General features: G+C 42.4%; 1 protein-coding gene across 6 annotated transcripts in view; it reads left to right on the top strand.

The window, feature by feature from the left end:
• TNRC6B (trinucleotide repeat containing adaptor 6B) overlaps nucleotides 1–22,602 on the top strand; it is a 251,205-nt gene that overhangs the window by 195,662 nt on the left and 32,941 nt on the right. For 5 of the 6 annotated variants that reach the window (XM_060025701.1, XM_060025700.1, XM_060025705.1 and 2 more), the window contains 7 exons: nucleotides 1,638–3,986; nucleotides 5,610–5,768; nucleotides 8,676–8,851; nucleotides 11,118–11,192; nucleotides 12,881–12,926; nucleotides 14,550–14,698; nucleotides 20,331–20,456. In XM_060025701.1, coding sequence (XP_059881684.1) covers nucleotides 1,638–3,986; nucleotides 5,610–5,768; nucleotides 8,676–8,851; nucleotides 11,118–11,192; nucleotides 12,881–12,926; nucleotides 14,550–14,698; nucleotides 20,331–20,456 — 3,080 coding nt within the window. The remainder of the gene's footprint in view (nucleotides 1–1,637; nucleotides 3,987–5,609; nucleotides 5,769–8,675; nucleotides 8,852–11,117; nucleotides 11,193–12,880; nucleotides 12,927–14,549; nucleotides 14,699–20,330; nucleotides 20,457–22,602) is intronic. The other variant, XM_060025704.1, reaches the window with a different exon arrangement.

Below are 22,602 nucleotides of genomic sequence, written 5' to 3' on the forward strand. Positions count from 1 at the left end.
TTTTAATAGATGAATACTAAACAGCTAACAGTAAAGAACTTCCAGGTGCCATCCCCCCCTTTTTTTTAAAAGCTTATAACAGATTTCCACGTATTCTTAAAATATTTTTTGAGACTAAATTAAAATTCAGAGCTTGAAGACCATCAGGCAAGGACAATGGGCTGGTGGTTGTTAATGACAGGACGCTTTATTCTAGTTCTGATTTGAACATAGAATTGCCTAGATAATTCTGTTACCATCTTGTGTGCCAAGCGAAGATGGAAAGAAAGCTCGTGGTGACACAGGCTTCATACAGAGATAAGCCCTGTATATGAGGCTTCTTGTGGTAGCTGTCAGGCCAGGCCCAAATCAGGCAGGGAAAGGCCTCCTGGCCCTTCCTTCCTGTCCCCTTGTAACCAGCTGCAAAGGGAAGTGTGAGGGAGCGGTTGTGCCGGGCACTTCAGCAGCTGAGTCTGGCCAGGCGTGGACATCGACATGGGTCCAGTGTGAGTCAGTCTCCTGTTTACATTCTTAAAACCAAGGAGGCCCCTAATCTCAAGAGTTTGAGATTCTCTGCTTCCTTATTTTTATATGGCTCTATGTAATAGTTTTTTTTTTTTCAATGTCATATTGATTTAAAGTTCTTTGGTGAAAGGAATAAGTTTAGAAATTATTGGGCTAAAAACAGGTCATTTTTCCCCCCCACCAAATACAGTAAATTCCATTAAATATGTGCTGAGCCAGACTATTTTATCAAGTTCCTTGGGCATACAAACTGATTCATGCTTGTCTGCCCCTAGCATCTAGCTGGATGGGCATTCCTCATTCAGTAGATGCTTACTGAGTAGCAGTTCCCTGGTCGCCATGTGGAATTCAAACGTTATTAGCAAGATAGGTCTCTGACTAAAAGGCACTAACGTGGGGAAAGGAAGATGTGAACACAGTACACTGAGCAAAATGGCTCCAGACAGGGAAAGGTGGTTTTCAGGTGGTAAAAGCTCAAAAAAGTTTCATAGAAGAAATGGCACTTGAACTCGGCCCAGGAAGACAGGTAAATTTCAGTTTGTGAATTCAGAAGGAAAAAACAGGCCGTGCCTATGTGGAATGGTGCCAGGGTGAGGAGGTGCAATTTGTGGAACGTGGGCATCGTCAGAGAGCGTAGTGGAAGATGAGACTAGAAGAGTCAGTTGGTCCCAGGTTGTGGAGCATCTTGATCAAACTTCAGTCCAGAGAGTTTAGCTTTATTCTTGTACACTAAGAAACTATCCACTGCCTTCCACACAGCAGTGATATAATCAAAAGTGTGCTTTAGAAAACTCACTGCAGCCAGGAATGTTCAGCATGGATTGGAGATACAAAGCAAGTACAGGGTGTTATTGCCTTGTCTGAAGATACAGGAAGGCCCTTCTCTGTCACTAGGAATGGCAAGAGGGTATCTTTGAGAGATGCTGAGGGGGTGAGATTTAGCAAATACACCAACCAGGCAAAACAGAAGAGATGACTAAGACGGGTGTGATACAGTTTACCAAGGCAGGCAGCTGGGTAGAGAGCTAGTTTGTGGGGAAGCATGGTGAACTCTCCTCTGGGGCACTTGGAGCTTGGGGTGTTAATAGAGCATGCATATGCAGCTGTGATTGATGAGACACTCTCTTTCTCAGAGTCAGCCCTTGGAGGTGCTGCTGCTTCACATTATGCAAATCCCACTTGGGGCCCGGGAGCCTCCTCCAACAACGGCGCCTCCCCCAACCCTATTCACATCTGGGACAAGGTGATTGTAGACGGGTCTGACATGGAAGAGTGGCCTTGCATTGCCAGCAAAGACACTGAGTCTTCTTCCGAAAACACCACCGATAACAACAGTGCCTCGAACCCTGGCTCTGAGAAGAGCACTCTGCCAGGAAGCACCACTAGTAACAAAGGAAAAGGGAGCCAGTGCCAGTCTGCAAGTTCTGGGAACGAATGTAATCTTGGGGTCTGGAAATCTGACCCTAAGGCTAAATCTGTTCAATCTTCCAACTCTACTACAGAAAGCAACAATGGACTAGGGAATTGGAGGAGCGTGAGCGGCCAGGACAGAATTGGACCTGGCTCTGGCTTCAGCAACTTTAACCCAAATAGCAACCCATCTGCCTGGCCAGCGCTGGTCCAAGAAGGAAATTCTAGGAAAGGGGCATTGGAAACGGATACTAGTAATTCCAGTGCACAGGTTAGCACAGTAGGTCAGGCATCCAGGGAACAGCAGTCAAAGATGGAAAATGCGGGTGTTAATTTTGTTGTCTCTGGCAGAGAACAGGCTCAAATTCATAACACTGATGGACCAAAAAATGGAAACACTAACTCCTTGAACTTAAGTTCACCAAACCCCATGGAGAATAAGGGAATGCCCTTCGGAATGGGCTTGGGGAACGCCTCCAGGAGCACTGATGCCCCTTCACAAAGCACTGGAGATCGAAAGACTGGGAGTGTTGGATCTTGGAGTGCAGCTAGGGGGCCTTCTGGAACTGACACAGCCTCTGGACAGAGCAATTCTGGAAACAATGGGAACAATGGAAAGGATAGAGAGGACTCCTGGAAAGGAGCTCCTGTTCAGAAATCAACCGGGTCAAAAAATGACTCTTGGGACAACAATAACAGGTCTACGGGTGGGTCCTGGAACTTTGGCCCTCAGGACTCTAATGACAACAAATGGGGTGAAGGGAACAAAATGACATCTGGGGTCTCTCAGGGAGAATGGAAACAGCCGACTGGGTCTGATGAGTTGAAAATTGGAGAATGGAGTGGTCCAAACCAACCAAATTCTAGCACTGGAGCATGGGACAATCAAAAGGGCCACCCCCTCCCTGAAAACCAAGGCAATGCCCAGGCTCCCTGTTGGGGAAGATCTTCCAGCTCCACGGGAAGTGAAGTTGGAGGTCAAAGCACTGGAAGCAACCACAAAGCAGGAAGTAGTGACAGTCATAATTCTGGCCGTCGGTCGTACAGGCCCACACATCCTGATTGTCAGGCTGTCTTGCAGACTCTTTTGAGCCGAACTGATTTGGACCCCAGGGTGCTCTCAAACACTGGCTGGGGCCAAACTCAAATTAAGCAGGACACAGTGTGGGATATTGAAGAGGTGCCAAGGCCCGAGGGGAAATCTGACAAAGGAACTGAGGGGTGGGAGAGCGCTGCCACACAGACCAAGAACTCAGGGGGCTGGGGAGATGCACCCAGCCAAAGCAATCAAATGAAGTCTGGATGGGGGGAGCTCTCAGCCTCTACAGAATGGAAAGACCCCAAGAACACAGGAGGCTGGAATGACTATAAGAACAACAACTCTTCCAGTTGGGGAGGAGGACGACCAGATGAAAAGACATCTTCCTCTTGGAATGAGAATTCCAACAAGGAGCAGGGGTGGGGAGGTGGACGCCAGCCCAATCAAGGATGGACTTCTGGAAAGAATGGTTGGGGAGAGGAGGTCGATCAGGCGAAAACTAGCAATTGGGAAAGTTCTGCCAGTAAACCTGTGTCTGGGTGGGGTGAAGGAGGGCAGAATGAAATCGGAACTTGGGGGAACGGTGGGAATGCAAGCCTAGCTTCAAAAGGCGGGTGGGAAGATTGCAAAAGATCTACAGCCTGGACAGAGACAGGCAGACAACCCAGTTCCTGGAACAAACAGCACCAACAGCAGCAGCAGGCACAGCAGCCACCGCCACCACAACCAGAAACTTCTGGTTCATGGGGAGGCCCAGCCCCACCACCTCCAGGCAATGGACGACCTTCCAGTTCCAACTGGAGCAGCGGGCCGCAGCCAGTGAACCCGAAGGATGAGGAACCCAGTGGTTGGGAGGAGCCGTCCCCACAGTCGATTAGTCGGAAGATGGACATTGATGATGGCACTTCGGCGTGGGGAGACCCTAACAGTTACAACTACAAGAATGTGAATCTGTGGGATAAGAATTCCCAAGGGGGCCCAGCACCTCGAGAACCAAACCTGCCTACCCCGATGACTGCTAAATCAGCATCAGGTAGGCGATGGCTTTTTCTCACAGGTTTGGGTGAAGAAAAGAAATCCTAAACCAAGGCATTTTTATTAAGATGCATTTATTTAACTAAGCTTTGTTCTGGGAACCTTTCCTACGTTAACTCTAGGCTGTTGTTAACAGAGACTCTCTTTTTATAAAATGGTAGTGATAACAGATGCTGGTAGTACATTTTAATGTTCTTTCTTGGCAAAAGGAAAAAGTAGGCATTCCTGGGTTAGTCTCTCCAGTTTTTTTTTTCGTTTTGGTAATTGTATTGGTCTGCAGAATCCAAAAGATTTATATCTTGCTAAACAAACTGTGCTCTAGATTTAAAAATAAAGAATTAAAATAGGAGCAGAAATAGACCTGACTTCCATTCTGGTTCTGCCTGTGGACACATCCTCTGTGTTTCTCTTGCCCCGGCGACGGGAAGTAGTCTGTGTTGTTCTTGCAGAGGCCATCAGAAAATGCTGTAGCAAAGCTGGGATCTGGAAGGTTTCCATCGCTTTCCAGGTGATTTTTAACAGTTAACCTCTGGAAGTGGAGTACTTCTTTGTGTGGAGATCGTTATCTCATGATAATCAGTTGTCCAGAATTAAACTTTCTTCCCTCCTTATTTGAGTAGGAAACATCATACCTGGTAAATTAAAAATAGTGCTGGTGAAAATTTTTAAAAAGGTGGGGCGGGGGTGGGAGGAGCGTGGGATTTTGAACTCTTTAAAAAAAAAAAAAGTAGTGCTGGTAATCATTCTTAGTTTGGCATTGTCAACTTGAATGTCCTCATATAGTTCAACAAATTAAGAGGATGCACCATTCAAGTGTTTGTTTTTTTTAGTTAAAATTAGTCATAATATTTAATTTTCCACTTTCCAGAGTAAGCTTAGTATTCAGTGAATCCAGTTATGGACACTTAGAAAATGATTACTTTTAATTAGTTCTTCTCTTGAAATATTGAAAAGAATGAGGAAGGAAATGAAGATTGCTCATTAGTTCCCTACCTAGAACATGTAAAAATTTTTATTCATATAGGAAAAAACCTTCAAACTGTACAGAAAAGCAAAAGGTAATAAGTAAAAGAATCTTAGCCCCAGGGTCTCTCCCTGCAGGTCTTAGAATTTTGTGTGCCATTCAAAAATTTCGTTCATACCTATAGCAAAATATATCTATCCTTTAAAATTTTTACACGGAAGGGATTGTACTATATACACTGTTCTTCACCTTGCTTTTTTCATTATTCTTAAAAACTTTCCACGTTAGCATGTACATTTCTGTCTTTTAATTGCTTCGTGTATAGTATTCATTTGATGGGCAACTCACGATTGGTCTCACTGGTCCCTTTTTGGTAGATATTTAGGTTGCTTCCAAATGTTATCTAACAGTGGGCATTGTTGTACATGTAATTTCATCTACCTTTACAAGTATATCTGTGGTATAATTTCCTGGCAGTGGAATTACTGGGCAAAAAGTTAAAGTGACAATGCCAAGTGCCCTCCATGAAGGTGGTACCTATTTCTATTTCCGCCAACAGAATTCAGGAGTGCCTGTTCCTCCTACCTTCACCCCCAGTGGATACTATGGTGTTCATTGAACAAATCATTCTTAGAGATACATGTCCTTTCTTTACAGTCTGGAGCAAAAGCACACCACCTGCTCCAGATAATGGTACTTCAGCTTGGGGTGAGCCAAATGAAAGCAGTCCTGGGTGGGGTGAAATGGATGACACAGGAGCATCGACCACAGGCTGGGGGACCACACCCTCCAGTGCTCCAAATGCCATGAAACCTAGTAAGTATACGGCATTATTTTTGAGGAAGTCTCTATTATAACTTTGGGGGTCACACATTTTGGTGAGGGCTGTTGTTAAACTGTTGTTTCAGTGAGATTCAGGACCTTGAACCTTTAATAAATGGTTAGCAGCAAATGCTGGGGACTTGGCATAAGTAAAAATGCTTACAGTGAACTAAAAGTCATGTTAGTTTTGTTGATTTCGTTTTAACTTAGGTGTAGTGTCTGGCCAGAACTGAAATTTTCATGTGGTGTTTTTTTTTTGCTCAGTAACTTAAATATTGCTCATTAGATCTATTTTGCATCTCTGCTCTAACGTTGGTATAATTTTTTTTTAAACTCCTGGCTTTTAACGTGGAACAAGGTCTCTGCTGCCCAGTGACTTCATCCTTCCGTTCCTTCCTTTCCCCTTTGTCTCTCTTCTCATACGTCCACCCACGTAAGCACATTTAAGGTTTCTTGAACCCAACAAAGATTTCCTCATTTGAATTTTTACACAAAGCACGTCACACTTATTCACGATCATTGAGAATCTGAGCTATACGAGATCCAGCTGGCAATGTGTAGTCACAGTAATTTGCAAACTTTGTAAATGGATGCTGCGGAACGTCCCACTGGATGGTGCTCAATTGAAAAATTCAGTTTCGAGTATCTGTTTTCACTTGTTTATAGTTTTCTTAAAAAGTATTCCAACATCACTTTTCTACCATATTGCAGACTTAAGGAATTGTCTTTTGATTAAAAAATGTGGTCAGACTGAATACTCAAAATTTGAACAAGAATAAAAAAATTCTGCTGTCAAGTTTATTTTATGGTATGTATGATTCTCACCATGCCACAGGAAGGAATATCATCTTAGCTATCTGTATTCTAGAAACTCACTCTTGTTCCTATGTAACTTGACTGCATTTTAAAAATTACGAATCTCCTTCACTTCATAGAAATAGCTTTATAAAGAATTTGATTTCGTCTTGATTTTCATTGCAAAATTGGTTGTATCATCATGGGAAATACCATCCTGTAAACTTGGACTAGATCCAAAATGCTGTTGGAAGGCATTAAGCAGACCCTTGGCACAAGGAGGTACTTCAGCAGTGCTTTCAGGATTTTTATGTGTCTTTCCCAACTTCAGGATCATCTTTTGTCCATCACAAAAGACTCACTTTGCTCCAGATTTTAAAAAGTCTTCTACTCTTCAGGATCATCTATATCTGCAGTTAAAGCTGTAGTTATATTTACTCCTTCTCTGGGTAATTTCAGTGTGTAATAGAGGAAGGGGCTAGATCATCACAGCCTACCAAATTGATGCTGATAGTTAACCTGTGATCTTGTCTAGACTGCAGATACCTTATATCTGGTGTGGGCTCTGTGACTAAAAATCGGAGCTTTCTAATCTTTCTCCAAGAAGTCATTTGTTAAAAGTTCAGCTCCTTTCTCTAGAAGAAGGGTTACGTGGATGTCGTCCTTCTTTGAAGGGGTCAGTATGTCACTTATGTTGGGTCTTTAATTCCTGTTGCTTGTCAGGATGTATAAAGCCTGTGTTTACAATAATAGTGGATAACCTCCTATGCAGAAGAAATGGTCCTGGTTATCAATGGCATTTCCAGCAGCGGAGGGGATAGCCCCCAAGCCCTGCCTCTTGCTGCCCAGTCACAGAGCCCCTGCAACGGGGGCTCAGTGAACCCCATGGAGGTTCCATCAGGTTCCCCATGGCGTTGCTGGGAGATGATGCCACAGTCTGAGGAAATCAACTGCCTTGCACCCTGTGTACTTGATGGGTGCCTGCGTGGCATCATAGGCCTGGTCCTAGGGCATGGCAGCAGTCATTCAAGGAAAGGCCTGGAAGAGACACCTTTCTGGCTCTAGACTTCACATGAAGCTATCTAAATCAAATAACTACCCCTTCATAAAGGTCCTGTCATTCGGTAAATTGAAGGTGTGGATGGAGCTTCTAGGCAGGATAGTGTATTTCCCTTCTTCCATCATTGTATAGAGTATCATTACCACAAAGTGTATCCATCAGTTCCATACATTTTCAGAAGGAGATTAAGGATTATCCCAATCTCCAAATTAAAGATCTTTGTTTAAAGGGGGATGTTGGTGAAATTTGACCCTGGATACTGATGACGTCCTATTTCGTCGAATATTAGAGCCCTGATTTCCCTCTGTCTTTGTTCTGTTTTCCTTGTTCCCTGTCTACCACATTTCCTCTGTCTGTCTTTTAAAAGCCATTGCTTATACATTGTCTTTGCCTAGGATCTTTTTAGTACCTAATCCATTTCAAGTGTGTAAGTAAATCCAATAACTTTCAAATTTTCATGGCTATATGTGAATTTCTCTTCTTTCACCATAATTTTGATACTCAAAATCTAATACAGTTTTCTTTTTTCAGCCATTTTGCATGTTCTTTTCTTCACCCCAAGCAAGGTAGACAGTTGTTCTTTACCATACCTCATATTTGTAAAGTCCATTATAAAGTTCACCACATACTTTTAGGAGGGTAAAACTAAAGAATGCAGTAAAACATCCTCATTAAGAGGAACAGATTTCTCTAAATTGAGATGTGAAATTTCTTATAAGTAACGACAGCTTCTTTTCAATTGGGGGATTTCTGTCAACTTTGTATAAAGGGGGAAAAAATCATTGAACCAGAGGCCAGGAAATCTTGATTTGTGGTTTATTGACTTACTCTGTATCGTTGACCCTTTTTGGATTTCCATTTCTGCTCTGAAAAGTTCGAATGATGTTTGCCTTGCCGTACAGGTAGACTAGACACAATTACAAATACACTAAAATGTTGCATTTACGGGGAGTGGTTGTTGCGGTTATCATTATATATAGCTTATTGTTATATATACCTATATATTGTTATATATAGCGTACAGTTGGTTCATTCTTCTCTTAAAGATTCCAAATCTATGCAAGACGGCTGGGGGGAGAGTGACGGGCCCGTGACAGGAACCCGCCATCCCAGCTGGGAAGAGGAGGAGGATGGAGGAGTCTGGAACACCGCCGGCTCTCAGGGAAGTGCTTCCTCCCACAGTTCGGCAAGCTGGGGCCAAGGAGGAAAGAAACAGATGAAGGTAGCCCGCTTTAGAGATGTCTGGGCTTGCTTATTCTTTCTTAGAGGGCAGAACTGAGAATGTTTTCATGGACGAAGCCAGGCAGCTAGGGTCCCTGAGGTCCTCAGTGAGAGGGGAGGTATTTTCTTCAGAACAAGTAACTACTTCCTCTTTACCCCTCATCTTCCTTCCCCATGACCTTGAAATCTCCAGTGACAAAACTCTTGCTGTGGGTAAGATGGAATTTTCAAAGAAACGAAATTTTCCTCACTTTGGCTTCCATGTTAGAATAATTCTTTGGAAGCTGTCACGGCACACCTTATAAATGTTTTACGCTTTTGCGTTCTAAAGCCAAGTCAGTCCTTAGAGTAAATCCCCAGGAATGTGTAGAAGAGAAACCACAGTAATATGGTTTCTCCAACAGCAATCATCGCAACTCATTTTTATCTCGTTTGGGAAACTCCAAGGCCCAGGACCCTTTTCTCAACAAAATGAGGTGCCAGTGCATAACCCTGCGTTAGCAACTAGATGACTTATCTACATCCTGTACCAGTTGTGTTCTACACTTGTTACTTTCTGTATCTTAGAACAACTTAGTTTCTCCTTTGATTTGCATAATTTGATGAGGACTTTGGTTTTCAATCTAGAACCTGAACGACTCTCAGTAGAAGCCCTCTTTTTTCATTCCAGCCTCTCATTCCACAGATACATTGAGGGACATAGGAAGTGGGCAGCCATGTATTTAATTTGAGGATGGGAGCCTTGCTGCCCTAAGAAACGCTTCACAACTAAAAATCCTGGTTTTCAAATACCAGGTGCCATGTTAGAAGGTCTTCAGTGGCCAGGGGCTCTACCTTCCTCCCCTTTGCCTGTGGGATTTTGTTCTGAATAGGATTACTCTCTTTTAGGCCTGAGAATACAGTTGTTTCTGTTAGAGACGTTTTGTTTAAGCAGTCATTTACAGTTTTCCCTCTTAAAGGACCTTTATTACTCCAGTCACAAAAGAAATTATTCAGTAAACTTGCCAGCATTTTTAGTACATTCATGTTGTCTAGTCTGCTGTGGCTTTCTTTTTGTTATTTACAAATTAACAATAAGACCAAATTACAAGATAGTTCAGGAGACTGTTGAGGAAGCAACTGAGTGAAAGGTACTAGCCCACTCAGGGAACCACCAAGATTTAATGAAGTTAATTGGGAATTAAATGTTTCTGCTCCATGACTGATGATTCTGACCTTTCATACTGAGGGCCTCTGTGTGTGTGTGATCAAATGCAGCTGACATAAAATTTACCATCTTAACCAATTCTAAGTGTGTGGATCAGTCGCGTTAAGTACATTCACATTGTTGTGCTGTCATCACTAACATCTGTCCACAAAGTAACTACCACTTCTCTCCTCCTTCCACTGAGGGTTTTTTTGACCTTCAAACTAAGTACCTTAACACTTGCAAGAATAATAAAATTGATCTGACCAATACCATCAGAACACAAATAGAATCTTTACCCGGAGAATGCACACGTGCACAAAGCCCCATCACCTGCCCCCACAAGGTCCCTGCCACAGTTCCACTCACCTTCTACGTAGAAATAAAAGTGGGACTGATGACTGGTGCCTTGTTCAGTGCAGAAACTAGTTTGTCCCATTAAGAAACAAGCAGAAGCCTACATCCGCCACCTTTGCACTGAAAACTAACTGCCCTCATAGTAACGGCTATGCGGTGAGCTTGATGATGGCGTCTTCTGCTAGGCTTCTTTCCCATTGGGGAGCCACATCTTTACACTATGAAAACAAGCAGATGAAAGTGCTACGTGGAGGAGTTCCTCATTGTATCCACACAGAGAATAATGACTAGTTTAAATGGGCTCCTTTCCAAATAACATGCACTAGCATCAAACTCCTTTTCTTCACTCCTAATACAAACCGGCTTGGGTTACAAGGAGATAGTAAGAGAGAAAATACTAGCATGCAAACATTATGTTTTAGAAAACCTGCTATTGACCTTCTATTTGTAGGGTAAAAACACTAGCTGACCATATATTTTTCCAGTTACTTCTAATTCAGTGCAACGAATAAAGTAAGAATGAAAACATAGATGGAATAACTAAAGCGTAGTACTTTTTTAGGCTAACAGATAACATATTAAAATAACTATAGTTAAAGAGGAATAGTTAGGGTTCAAAAAGGTAAACTCTTGGTTTTGCATTTTCAGTCAGTACTTATGCACCTCAGGAAGTTGAAATAAAATAAATTACTTGATTCTGAGGTTACATATTTCATTTCTCTAGTGCTCACTAAAAGGAGGAAACAATGATTCATGGATGAATCCCCTTGCCAAACAGTTTTCAAATATGGGATTGCTGGTAAGTTTTACTTTTTCATATGTGTAATGTATCCCAACTTTTACATTTAGTACAAATTTTAAGACCACTGCCACATATAGTACAAAAGTACAGATTTAGAAACTGGTTAAGCAGTATTCCTGATTTGGATTAGGCAGTATTTGTTCTCTATTCTTTTTTTCTTAACGAAATACTCCAGTATTTAAAGGGTACAGCTTTTGTATTTTTAGTCCTTGTATCCTTTTCCTTAGGCAGTTAGGGAAGAAAAAGCCAAGTACTTAAAATTTATATAATTTTTGCTGAGTACTGTAGCAGTTTTAATATTATAATTTTTAAAAAGACAGCAACTGCAGAATAACTAGGGAAACTATTTGTGATTAATTATATAGGCAGTTCTTGTAGAATTTCTAATTTTTTGATCTCTCGGGAACATTATGGGGACACCCTGTCCTGGTTGCCAAAAGACAAATGACTTGGCTGCACATTTCAAGATCTGATGACTTGACAAGTCACAAGAAGAAGTTGTCATCATTTGGCTGCCGCTCTTGGAATTTGATCCTGAGCCGACTGGAACTTGAGCACAGGGGTTTAATTCTCCAAGCAGCTGTTTAACTGTTCCTCTGCCCATAGATTTACTGAAGCTAATTTGATGTGAAAATCGAATTTAGGAATATAGACACCAACAGCAATCAAAATTAGATTTTTGTTTTTAATATTTATTTCTTTATTTGGCTGCACCAGGTCTTAGTTGCGGCTTGCGGAATTTTTAATTGCGGCATGCGGGCTCTAGTTCCCTGACCAGGGATCGAACCTGGGTCCCCTGCATTGGGGGCGCAGAGTCTTAACCACTGGACCACCTGGGAAGTCCCAAAATTAGTCATATTAAAAATGTTACTGGGGGCTTCCCTGGTGGCACAGTGGTTGAGAGTCCGCCTGCCGATGCAGGGGACACGGGTTCGTGCCCCGGTCCGGGAGGATCCCACATGTCACGGAGTGGCTGGGCCCGTGAGCCATGGCCGCTGAGCCTGCATGTCCGGAGCCTGTGCTCCGCAACGGGAGAGGCCACAACAGTGAGAGGCCCGCATACTGCAAAAAAAAAAAAAAAGGAAAAAAGAAATGTTACTGGGACTTCCCTGTGGGGGAAGGGAAGTGGTTAAGATCCACTGCCAACGCAGGGCACACAGGTTCGAGTCCTGGTCTGGGTGCTGCAGAGCAACTAAGCCCATGCGCCACAACTACTGAGCCTGTCTGTGCTCTAGAGCCCACAAGCCACAACTACTGAAGCCCATGTGCCTAGAGCCAGTGCTCCGCAACGGAGAGTAGCCCCCACTCGCCACAACTAGAGAAAGCCCGCGTGCAGCAACAAAGATGCAGTGCAGCCAAAAAAAAAAAAAAATATATATATATATATATATATATATAAATGTTACTGTCTTGGGACTTCCCGGGCGGTCCAGTGATTAGGACTTCGCGTTTCCACTGCAGGGGACACGGGTTCAATCCCTGGTCAGGGAACTAAGATCCCTCATGCCACTCAGCCAAAAAAAAAAGTTATTGTCTTCATTCCAGTTTAAGGTTCATTTCCAAGGACCTTGTATAGTCCTAGTAGTAAAGTAAGGTGTGGCTCACACATGAATAATGCCATTTCTCCTCTGATTCAGGCATTTAATTCAAGCCTTTAATCTTCCTTCACTCTTCTTTATTTTCAGAGTCAAACTGAAGATAATCCAAGTAGCAAAATGGATTTGTCTGTAGGTGTGTATCCCTCCACTAATACGAATGGAATATGTTGTTCATGACACCCTGTTGGGATCCCCTGCTCACTTTGAGTTGGGATGGGTGCAGTTCCTAGACACGTATTCCACACTTGCTCTGGGGAAGGCACCGTGCTTGACGTAAATGAGTAGTTTGTGCCACGTATAAAAACTTGAGACTTGGAGGCCACTGGGCAGCTGGGGAGACCGTGTGTTCCACATAAAGGAGTCAGCCTTTGCTCGGCCGTTCGCACTTGTTGTCGTGGACGAGTGTAGGCTCAGCTTTGCCAGGTCCTCCAGTGTTTTCAAGAGAGGCCAGAAATTCAGATATGCATTGACATCCTGATTTTTTTTTTTTAACGTCTTTATTGGAGTATAGTTGCTTTACAGTGGTGTGTTAGTTTCTGCTGTTATAACGGAGTGAATCTGCTATACATATACATATAGCCCCATATCTCCACCCTCTTGCGTCTCCCTCCCACCATCCCTATCCCACCCCTCTAGGTAGTCACAAAGCACTGAGCTGATCTCCCTGCGCTATGCGGCCGCTTCCCACTAGCTGTCTCTTTTACGTTTGGTAGTGTATATGTGTCCATGCCAGTCTCTCACTTCGTCCCAGCTTACCCTTCCCCCTCCCCCTGTCCTCAAGTCTATTCTCTACATCTGCATCTTTATTCCTGTCTTGGACATCCTGATTTTTAAATAGTGGAAGCTAATCCAGATTTTTAAAAATGCTGTGTGTGGCCAAATAAAATATGTCTGTGGCCCTGCCAGAGTCAGCTCTCAGGTGGCCAGGTCTGTCTGCACTGGGATGTCCCATTATTGATCAACCCCCTCCTCTGCAAGTAGAGCAGATGCAGCATCAGCCCTTCATCTGTGGGACCTTCACAGTGATGCTGTCGCTCACCTGAAGGAACTTAAGAAGAATCAAACCAGGAAGAAAAGGAAACAATCCTAGGAGATAAGGGAAATAACCTCTGATCTGTGATACTCTTAAATATGAGAGCAGCTAAAAAATGAGCTTCATGTCACTGTACCATAGCAAATTTATAGATATGTGAAAGAAAGTGGGAATAGCCATTGCACCTGGGAAATTACATTGTACCAGTAACATGGCACACCGTCTCCTGCGTTCAGCATGAAGTTCTAAGTTTTAGGGCAACAACCATGCCTCTTTGCTCTTTTTATTCCTCATAATCGTGTTTCACAACCCCAGCTGTTTGTCTAGCAGATGCTAAAATATTAACAAGAGACACATCCTCTCACTGAGGACATTTGAATATATGAGCAAGATATGTTCATCAAACATGTCAATACCCAGTCTAAGAATTAGATTAGTTAGAGATTTTTTTACTAGTTTAGCCCTCAGGCTCTCTTTTCAGTCTTCCATAGAAAACCGGCTACAGCTAATATATGTTGTGGGGTTTGGGGGGGATTGTTTGGTTTTGGTTTGTTTTTAAGGCATCCATATGTGTTCCAGGCAGGACCACCAGCAGCCTGAACCAGTAAAAAGCTCTTCTGGTCTTACACCTGCACCTCAGGGAGCGTAGTGGGACAGGTCACTCTTGGTCATGAGGGAGACATCGATTGTTAACATCCTCACTCCTTCTGTGTTACTTTTCAGGGAGCCTTCCAGATAAAAAATTTGATGTGGACAAGCGAGCAATGAATCTCGGGGATTTTAATGATATCATGAGGAAGGATCGATCTGGGTTCCGTCCACCTAATTCCAAAGACATGGGAACTACAGATAGTGGGCCTTATTTTGAGAAGGTGAGTTGAATCCTTGGTTTAAGATAATAATTCATGAGAACCACTTTGGTTCCCACTTGTCTTTTGATAATTAATTCCAGAAGGAAGCATAGAATTACTGAACTGAATGAGCGAGCAAAGCACAAACGTCACCTACTTTTGAATGGTGACATGAAAATAGCTGTTGTTGGCAGGTGATTAGGCAGCAGCTAGAACCATCTGTCTTTAGAATGTGAGTATTGTGAACAAGGTCTAAGTTTTGGGGAATTTATGAAGTTTGGAGAGGGGAAGTGATCTATTTATAGTGGGGGAAATGCACACTCAAAACACGTAGAAGAAATCCTAGAGGCAAATTTATTCTGAATTCTTTTTTCTGCTGTTGTGCAATTTACAAAAATAAATTTTTGGATCTTGTGCAAATAGTCTGTGTCTCCTAAGGCCTTGCCTTCTAGCTTTGTCGAGATGATCCAAAACTTTCTCCTTTGCTATTTCTAAGAGAGCTCTTTTGTCTTCTTTCTCCATTTCCATAATGATCTGTTTTTAGTTATGATGGTATACTTTTCAAATTCTCAACTACCTGCTTTAAACAAGTCATTTATACCTATCTGTTGGGATTTGTAACATTTCTAATGGAGGAGGTCATTCCTTGATTCAGAATACCAATTTGCAGTGTTCCTGGTCTTCAGAAGGCAGTTAAAACCAGAGTGTTTAGATCTGGCACATTTTTGACACCACAGTGCTGATCCAGACAGCAACATATCCGCAGGAAGACTACCGTGGCTTCTGTTTCGGCAGCCACGTAGTTAGAGCAATCAGTACTAGATGCATGAAAATGAAGTGTCTGGCAATTTTTATCTTAGTGCAATGGACAGAATGTGTTAACTAACTTAGGATAAGAATCTATAGGAAAGAGGATGACAGATGGTGTCTGTTGGGCAAAGTATCATGACTATTATCAGATCCAAATTCTATCCTCGTTTACTGCTAATACACTCTAACCTTGTTTATTCCTGGTGTTTCTCTTTTCCCTTCTTGCATTCTGTTGCTTCACTAACCAACACTCACTGTGATTGGCTAACTACTACTACTTTTCAGCTGACTTTGCCTTTCTCCAATCAAGATGGGTGCCTTGGGGATGAGGCTCCCTGCTCTCCCTTCTCCCCTTCTCCCAGCTACAAGCTGTCTCCCTCTGGTTCCACACTACCCAACGTCAGCCTTGGAGCAATCGGCACAGGGCTCAACCCCCAAAACTTCGCTGCTAGACAAGTAAGGAGGCCTCTCAAATTTATAACTGCTTGGCTGTGGCCTCGCCTTGGCCCTGGTCTGCAGTTTATTGCATCATTTGTCTGTCTTGGGAAATTTGTTGATTACTGAATGCACAGAATGATATTAAGTATAGGCTTTAGCTCTTTCAGCCCATAGAACCCATCTCTCTTCATGTTTCTCAACATGGGTTTTATTTTAAATATGTTTCTTTTGTCTTCCCATTTTTGGTCATAAGTTTACGTTTAATAGTTAACTAATGACTGGCTTAGGAAAATGTTAAAGAAGCTTACAGGTACCTTCTATCATCTAATTTAGCATCATATTTGCCATTTTTGAACGTTTGATTGAATGGCAAGACTGCTTTTGAGGTCTTTTCAATCTAATAAAATTGCTAATTAGAAAACAGCAGCAAAACTAGTAAGATTAAATATTGGAGGGTTACAGCATCTTAAGAATCCAGTGTCCTTAAGTATCATATTACCCAGAGAAAGGTAACTTACATGTTAGATAAGGAAGCTTTAAGAAGACCGATATTGCCCAGCGTTTGATTCAGCCTGGAGCAGTGCCTTTCCTGGGGTTGGATCTGTCAGTCCTCCAAGGAAGGGCTGTGCAGCAGAAACAGGACTGGCAGGGCTGGCCTGATCATGCCGCCTCGCCTTTACAGGCCCAGGCGGACACAGCAGGCCTCTGTCTGTCACCTTGCAGTAGCTCTGTTGTAGTTTTTGTGGAGAAAACCAGGAATTTGGGGACAATTCCTTTGTGACAGTGGCTCCAGTGATACTTTCCTGGCCTTAGCTCCATGACTACTTACTTGTCCTTCTGCTTTCATCTCTGAATGTCACAGAAGGACGTTTAATTATTAGTTGCGTCCATTCTGTTTGCACGTGATGACTTTTCACATAGAAATGAAAGGATGGTATAAAACACCTCTTACGCTATAGTCCTCAAGACGCATATAGATCGTTCATATGCTTTCTAATTGTTGCCTTAGCACATTTTAAAAATGGACTATATTATATCCATGTGTTCAGATTGCTTAACTCTGGATTGAGAGTTATAGGTAGTTTTTTGTTTTCTTCCTTGATATTTCGCTCTTTTTCCTAATGTTTCCACAGAGGACATGACTGTGTATTACTTATATAAACAGAGAAGAAACAATTATATCCATTTTGGTGGGGAGGAGGGCTCTTTTGGGTTGAGATATATCAAATATAAGATAGTCTTAATAGTCTTGGTTAATGGTGATCATAAGTATTCTCCCAGGATCACCTGATTATCAGATACTTATAGTACATAAACTTTAGTATAAGTGACCAGCCAAACTAGCTGTGCACTGGACTCTAAAAAAAGGTCATTTCTCTTCATTTTTTTGGTCTGTGGATTGCTACAAAGTCCATTGTGAACCAAGTTGATTGTACATGTTCTATCCAAATATGGTTATGGTTTTTTCACACTATTTTCATGCAGAGTTAACATACTTCATAATTTCAAAATAAAATTTGAGGGTTTTTCCCAAATTACAGAAGATTTCAGTTAGCTTGATAACCTTGTTTTTAATCTATATACCTTTCTAAGTTAAACATTGTAGTTGAGGCAAATATCACCAATAATTATTAGGCTCAGGTCATCATTAAAGCCTCACATACAACAGTGAAGCTTTAGAAATAGCCAAATAAGCCACCATTTTTATATATATATATATGCTTTTGATGCTGGTTCTCCTAATCTCTAAATATAGTTTTTTAAAAAAAGACTGGATTGGGCTTCCCTGGTGGCACAGTGGTTGGGAGTCCACCTGCTGATGCAGGGGACACAGGTTCATGCCGCGGTCTGGGAAGATCCCACATGCCACGGAGCGGCTGGGCCCGTGAGCCATGGCCGCTGAGCCTGCGCGTCCGGAGCCTGTGCTCCGCAATGGGAGAGGCCACAACGGTGAGAGGCCCGCGTACTGCAAAAAAAAAAAGACTGGATTTGTATGTTTACCATTAAATACATTACTGTGCAAAATAGCTGCTTCTGAGCCAAGAAGATGACCAACTTGTGATGCCAAAGGTTCCATATTAAAAAATAGAGAAGATGGGAATTCCCTGGTTGGCTTAGTGTTTAGAATTCTGGGCTTTCACTGCCATGGCCCAGGTTCCATCCCTGGTCGGGGAACTGAGATCTCACCAGGCACATGCCACAGCCAAAAAATAAAATAGCAAGATTTAACAGTAAATAATAAAAATGATCTAAAAAGGGTTTTATTTTTTTAAAAAAGGTATTTTTTGATAAACTTATGTTGACTTATCTTTTTTATTATCTGTATCAGGTATATCCAAGTGTTTGGTATGGCTTCAGAGACACTTGATAATGAAAACCTAAAACCTTTGGTGGGAGTGGGATGGACTCTTTCTCCTAGGAATAGGAAAGTAGGGCTTGATTTTACAAAAACCAAAAAAGGTAAATTCTTTGTAATACCTCTTACCAGAAAGAGAGGTTGAAATTTAAAACGACCCATACAGAGCAGTTTGGAGCCCTACAAAACATAGGTTCTGGCAAGGACTTCAGCTGTCAGAAACCCCACCATCCAGGAGCCATCCATGAATAATTAACATCTAATAACAAGGTCATTACTTTGATAGTAAAGTGTGAGAATGATCTCAGTGGAATAGTCTTAGCAAAATAAATGTTTCCTATTTTCCTGGGAAGAATTAGTAGCTAAGCTCCAGACTACCAGGATCTCAGAAAAGTTAGAACTGAGCCATTTCACCTCAGAATGACAAGTTTGATTAGTAAGACAGGAGAGGCAGAGACATTAGAGTTTCTAGAACTAAAGGTCTTTTCATGTTTAAACAGTCCTTTGGGAGATTTAAAATTCATGGTGGATCTTTGATTTTCTTTTATGAGATGTACACAGATTTTAATTGCCATTTCTACTTTATATTCATAATCATTTTTATTTTCAATACTTTTAAGTTCATTAATTCCCCTGAAGCAGTCCCTTAATCTATTTTGAATCATTAAGCCATCAAAATATCTTTGGTGCTCTAGAACTTAAGGACAAAATTCTTCTTTAAAATTGCCTTAATCCCCACGATTCCAGGGATAAGATGATGGTGGTGACCTCAGCTCAGAGCACACAGACTTGGTATAAGCAGTGGTGTAGCTGTCTTCACTGATGGTGTTCAGTGGGACGTTTGTTTTCAAGTGTATGAAATTGGTGGGTCATGGATGTTTGCAAATGATGTGCTCATCCTACAGACCAGGGCTTGATTGAGTTTCTGGGAGTACAAAGAGGGAAATATTAAGCTGGTGGTGGAAGTACAGGATGGAAGATAACTGTAATATGATTTGATGATGGATCCTATCAAAGAGTTTTCAAGTGTTTTGAGAATGTAGAGGTGGGCTCAGTGAATCTGAATGTGCAATGAGGAATGTTTGGGAGAAGACTTTGTTGATGAGTTTGACCTCTGAGCTGGGCCTTGAAGAGGCCAAGTGAAGATGGTATAGAAAACTACGTCGGGCAGCGTCAAGTATCGAATATGATTTCTTTGCTTCTCTGCTAGAAACAAGTCAGAAAGGAAGGGCCATCATATACAGCCCAGCTTTTTATAGCTCTTTGGTTGGAGCAGTCTAGAACTGCTTCAATGAGTTGATCATCCAGAAATCAGGGAGCTAAGCTTGTTTTTTGACTAGACTGATAGTCATACATTTGAATGAGAAGTTACAGGTGAGTAATGTTTTGTTTTGGTAGCCCTGGAATGATTTTTCACTTTTTCCCTTTCTTCCTTTTTTATCTCACTCCGTGGTTGATTCACATTTCCTCGTCTAGTAAAGAAGGGACCAAGCAGACCCAGGACAGGGAAGGGTGCTCGGATTTGGAGTAGGGTCCTCAGGGAGCTAGGCTCACAGTTGGGTGGCACTGGTTTTACGATTGAATCAACCAATTCAGAAAGTCATATCATAGTATTGTTTTACAACTGATATTATTCACAAGCCTGCATTTTTACTCAGTTGCTTTTTAAGGTGCGTCTCAGGTTATATAGTTTGAGAATAAATTCGGTAAACCCAATCTTAAAAAAGAAAGTAGTTAAATAAATGTTATACTGCCTGTACCTTTCAATAACAGCAACAACAAAGTAGTGTTTTTTCTAACATTTGACTAAGTTTAATGCTTTTGGTTTATAGAATGCATCAGACTGCAGGGGTGGTGATGATATGCCCATGATTGGATTTGAATACTTTTCTGAGCATTTTGAGATCAGGAACTTTTTTCAGTTGTAAAATTCTGTGATTCCACGGAACACGGGATATGATTCTTCTGAGGGAGAGAAAACCTGAACTGTTTCTTATTTGTGTTTTCTTATGTTAACAAAAAGCCTCACCGTCGCTGTTCCGTTGACAGGGTGGCAATCATGGTTTGTTTGGAAATAGCACAGCACAATCGAGAGGCGTGCACACCCCCGTGCAGCCACTGAATTCTTCTCCTAATCTCCGGGCGCAAGTGCCTCCCCAGTTCATTTCCCCCCAGGTAAGCCGTTCATGGATCCACAATTCATAAGTAAAAGTCCAGGTGGTTACTAGTTGTCAACTGACTGGTTTTGTGGGCGTAAAAGGAATAACAGTTACCCATCTAAAATGGGAAAAATCCAGATGCCAGGGATCAAGATTTTTAGAACAAGATGGCAAATCTCGTTTGTTTTTTTTATTGTATCGTGCATACAAAGTAGATGTTTTTACATGAAAAGCATTATGATTATATTCCTTTTAGATCTCCTGTATATTTTCCCAATGCTATATTGATTTTTAAACTGTGTATAATTAAAACTACTGTGTAAATTCCGATGCGTCAACATTCAGAAGTTGGTTGCCCTCAAGGCTTCACAGGGTAATTGCCAGGTTCTGGGTTATTCTGAAAAGTTTTGAGGAGATACATGCTAAAACACTGACTGGGTGTTCTAGGGGGCGTTCAAGAACTAATGAAGCGGCAGAGACTTATTCACAGAGCAACTTTGTGTAGGACACGGTCTTTTGGGTACCATGGAAACCCTTTAGGACCCTCTATTAGCAGGAGATTGGACGAGTTGTTCAGGGGTATAGGTGAGAGATTTGTGCCAGTCTACCACATACTGCCTCTCATACACCTTTGTGGGAAACAGGTCTGAGGAGCAAAGTAAAAGCTGATAAGCCCAAGTAAAGATTCAGTGTGTGAATCAAGATCAAGAGCTTTGAGTCTGTCCCATCGTATAAGAGGGGGTGGGATACTTATTAGATCCAGCCAACAGGTTGTGAAGGGTCAGGTTTTGTTGTTTGTTTTTTGATACATCTTGTAAGACAGAAGCTTAAAATGTTTATTTGAAACCATACTCTATAGATTTCGAATCCTGCTTTGGACGTTGAGTCTGTCTATCTTGGTAGAGGAAGGAATGTTGATCGTGCCCCTGCCCCCATCTTCACGGTCCTGTCTGGAGTCCTCTTAGGTCTCTCTTCTTCCCCTTCCCTTTCTCTTGAGTTCCACTCATCCTTCAAGTCCCAGGTAGACAGAGCTGTTCCTGACTTCCCCAGCCCTTCACAGTGGCAGTGTCTTGCCTTTTGGAGCACTTGCCAACATGCCTTGCCATCAGGCCAACAGCCGTCCATGGTTATCGAACGTCTGCAGTGTTTCAGGTTGTGTGTTGGCAGTGCATGGTTGAAGAAAACACTGCCTCCCCCATCGCTGCCTCCTGGAGTTGTGGCGGTGATGGCAGAGTAGTCGGTAGATAGCGTGCTGCATGGAAAAGCTTAACAGAGTTTGGGGAGCAGGGTGGGACCTCACACTAGCAGTGACATTTAAGCTGGGTCTTGAAGAACGAGTCAGAGTTCGCTGGGCACAGCCAGATGAAAGGTGCCTTCCAGGAGGCAGGAGCAGCTTGTGCAGGGGGCAGTAATATCTGGAAGGACACGGCACGTTTGGGGAAATGCGGTTAGTGTGAGTAGTTAGTTTGAGCTTGTGGAAGTGTAGGTATGCTGTCTAGAATGGAATAGGAAGAAGATAGTCAGGAAGTTTGGGGCCAAATTTGGAACGGTTTTGTTTGCCTTGCTAAGTAGTTTGGACTTTGTCCTTTGGTCACCATGGTTTGTAACATTATCTTGGCCGCTACTTAAAAACACAGTTTCTGGGTCTTCCTCAATCTACTGAGACACAGAGTCTTGGATGTTGGGGCCTCACCACCCCCAGGGGATTTTTACATGCTCCCTAGAGTCTGGCTGCTCCTGCTAAAGATAATATAGTGTTAGGCAAGATTTCTCAACTGAGTGGCAGTATAGGAAAATTTAAGTTTTGGAAAAATAACACCATGATATAGACGACATGTTTGAATGACAGAATCACTAGAGCAAAGGAGATCAGTTATGAAGCTAGTGCAGGAGTCCAGATAAGATAGTAGCAGTCAGGGGGACTTCCCTGGTGGCTCAGTGGTTAAGACTCCATACTTCCAATGCAGGGGGCCCGGGTTCGATCCCTGGTCAGGGAACTAGATCCCACATGCATACTGCAACTAAGAGTTCGCATGCCACAACTAAGGAGCCCACAAGCCACAACTAAGACCTGTCGCAAATAAATGAATGAATGAATGAAACACAGAATGAAATTAAAAAAAGATAGTGGCAGTGGGAATTAAGACCTCCTTGTGAAGGCC

The sequence above is a fragment of the Delphinus delphis genome, chromosome 11, assembly GCF_949987515.2.
Source record: "Delphinus delphis chromosome 11, mDelDel1.2, whole genome shotgun sequence".
Taxonomy (NCBI): domain Eukaryota; kingdom Metazoa; phylum Chordata; class Mammalia; order Artiodactyla; family Delphinidae; genus Delphinus; species Delphinus delphis.